This window comes from Fulmarus glacialis, unplaced genomic scaffold (assembly GCF_000690835.1).
Source record: "Fulmarus glacialis isolate BGI_N327 unplaced genomic scaffold, ASM69083v1 scaffold14340, whole genome shotgun sequence".
Taxonomy (NCBI): domain Eukaryota; kingdom Metazoa; phylum Chordata; class Aves; order Procellariiformes; family Procellariidae; genus Fulmarus; species Fulmarus glacialis.
The window spans coordinates 44953-47422 of record NW_009188474.1 but is presented as its reverse complement, the minus strand read 5'-3'; the positions used below and the strand labels follow the sequence as shown (position 1 = coordinate 47422).

The 2470-nt window shown below is 42.7% G+C and overlaps 1 protein-coding gene across 1 annotated transcript in view; it reads left to right on the top strand.

Moving 5' to 3' along the window:
* The window catches only part of LOC104077560 (cadherin-like and PC-esterase domain-containing protein 1), a gene marked incomplete at both ends in the record, with an annotated part of 16749 nt that extends 14798 nt beyond the window's left edge, over positions 1 to 1951 (top strand). Inside the window, one exon of the mRNA XM_009578845.1 lies at positions 1783 to 1951. Coding sequence (XP_009577140.1) covers positions 1783 to 1951 — 169 coding nt within the window. The remainder of the gene's footprint in view (positions 1 to 1782) is intronic.
* Positions 1952 to 2470: the final 519 nt, after the last annotated feature.

Genomic DNA, 2470 nt, shown 5'->3' with positions numbered 1-2470 from the left:
ACTGCCGGCTCATGTTCAGCCGGCTGTCAATCAGCACCCCCAGGTCCTTTTCCTCTGGGCAGCTTTCCAGCCACTCTTCCCCAAGCCTGTAGCGCTGCATGGGGTTGTTGTGGCTGAAGTGCAGGACCCGGCACTTGGCCTTGTGGAACCTCATACAGTTGGCCTTGTCCCATCGATCCAGCCTGTCCAGGTCCCTCTGCAGAGCCTTCCTACCCTCGAGCAGATCAACACTCCTGCCCAACCGGGTGTTGTCTGCAAACTTACAGATCCCCTCGTCCAGATCATTGATAAAGATATTAAACAGAACTGTCCCCAGTACTGAGCCCTGGGGAACACCGCTCGTGACCGGCCGCCAACTGGATTTAACTCCGTTCACCACAACTCTCTGGGCCCAGCCATCCAGCTAGTTTTTACCCAGCGAAGCGTACACCCATCCAAACCATGAGCAGCCAGTTTCTCTAGGAGAATGCTGTGGGAAACAGTGTCAAAGGCTTTACTAAAGTCCAGGTAGACCACATCCACTGTCTTTCCCTCATCCACTAAGTGGGTCATCTTGTCATCAGCAAGAGTCCCAGCTTGTCTGATCTTTTAGAGAAGTATAAAGCTGGAGGATAGAGGAGAGAGCAAAGTCATCACTAAACATCAGGTTTGAGCACTGACCCACAATCATCCACGTTGTTTAATTGCTACTATGATCCCTGGCACAGTTTTGGCTTTCCCAACCAGCTCTGTCACAGACAACAGCATGTGCCAGGGACAATCCCAACAGGCATTTTGGGCATGACCTGGTTTTGGATGTTGGGAGGGACAAAAAGTGTTTATTTATCTGGGTCAGGTACCTCCGAACCAGAGAATTGGCCTATTTACATACTAGCCATTAGTGAGTGAATAAAAGGGAGAGCAGGGACAACAATTCACTTGGGAAGAAGAATCCTTAACCATTACAGAGCTAGCTTTGCTTCATGGCATGAAGCGCCTATGCAACATACCATCTTTGACTGACTATGAAGCAGATCTTTGACCTAGAATGTCTGCTAATAACAAGTCTGTACAGTTGTCACTGCTCTAATGCCTAATATGTTTCCTGTATTTTCAATAAGAAATTAGTTGTGATTTATCACTTCAAAAGAAGCTCCCATAAAATTCTCCCACCCAACTTTTTAGTGTTTTAATGCTAACCATTTTGGCACAGACACATGTGAAAACCTTAAGAGATTTCTTCCTTGTAAAAGGAAAACAGAATAGCAATATGTCCTCTACACTGAAAAGTAAAAGCCCTGGATGTGCAGGTTCTGTGTCTTTCAGCATTTCCCAATTCCCTGCCAAGGTAAGAAGAGCACAGTCCAGCTTTGCTCTTGTCTGTCACTCTTAGCAGTTTGTCTGGGACTCCATCACACTTGGCTAGTGGACAATTTCAACAGCTAGCTGACACCTCTGATCTTGTTTGTCTGCCTGCTGACTTCACTACGAACTTGGACCTGCCAGGAATTATTGTCCCTAGTGGCTTCATTCACAGATTTCATGTCAGAATTGTTGCCACTGCCACTGAAGCTGTTTTCACTAAGTTTCACTGTCATTATTTTGTCTTCCTGAAAGAATTGTAAATTGTTATAAATCTTATTTTACACTGTTTATTTTAAATGATATGTATTTTGTAAGAGAAAGAAAATGTTAGAAATAGAAGCCTCAAGGAGCAAGTAAAGTTTAGTTACCATAGATAAAGCAGTATAAATTTTTGTTTCTTTAGTGTTTATTCTACTTCTTTCCTGTTTTGCCTCGCAGCATTGCTAACTACCCCCTTGGCCTTGGATTGAACAAAATCATCGTTCTTGTAACAGATGATTCGCAGCCCAGCCCTCAGGTTGTGAGCAGCTACAAAATCACAATTTATCGAGAGGACCGCCCTAGTCTGCCTTTGTTTGATGACTATATGATGTGTGGGTTTGTGCAGGTATTGTCTCTATATTTTTTTGCTATACAAATTAATAGTGAATTTAAGTGGTTTCTGTTCATCCAGTGGTATAAATTAGGGTACATGGGCCAAAGCTGGTGTAGAGTCAGTTTTAGTGAGATTAGAATCTGAGTTCTAAATGCTATAATTGTATGAAATACAGCATTGATACAACGTTTTGGATATAGAAAGTAAGTCCAGAATAAGTACCTGTTACAGTTACCATGTATTGGAGAGCTCCAGCTTAATTAATCTTTACTTTGGTCAGCCAAAACCTTACCCATCAGAGAGCTGTTGTTTGCTTGTGAGAAAACAGTCCCTCTGTACCACACAGTGGGCAGACTGCAGTTTTCATAACTATCTATCTATGACACTGGAGCCATGGAAATCCATTTACCAGGAAAGGTATTTATGATGACAGTGAGTTTATCAGTGTTCAAGACAAATGCAGCTAGATAATTTATGAATAAAAAGTGTTTATTCTAGAAGACCAAAAAACACAATGGAAAAAACCCACTG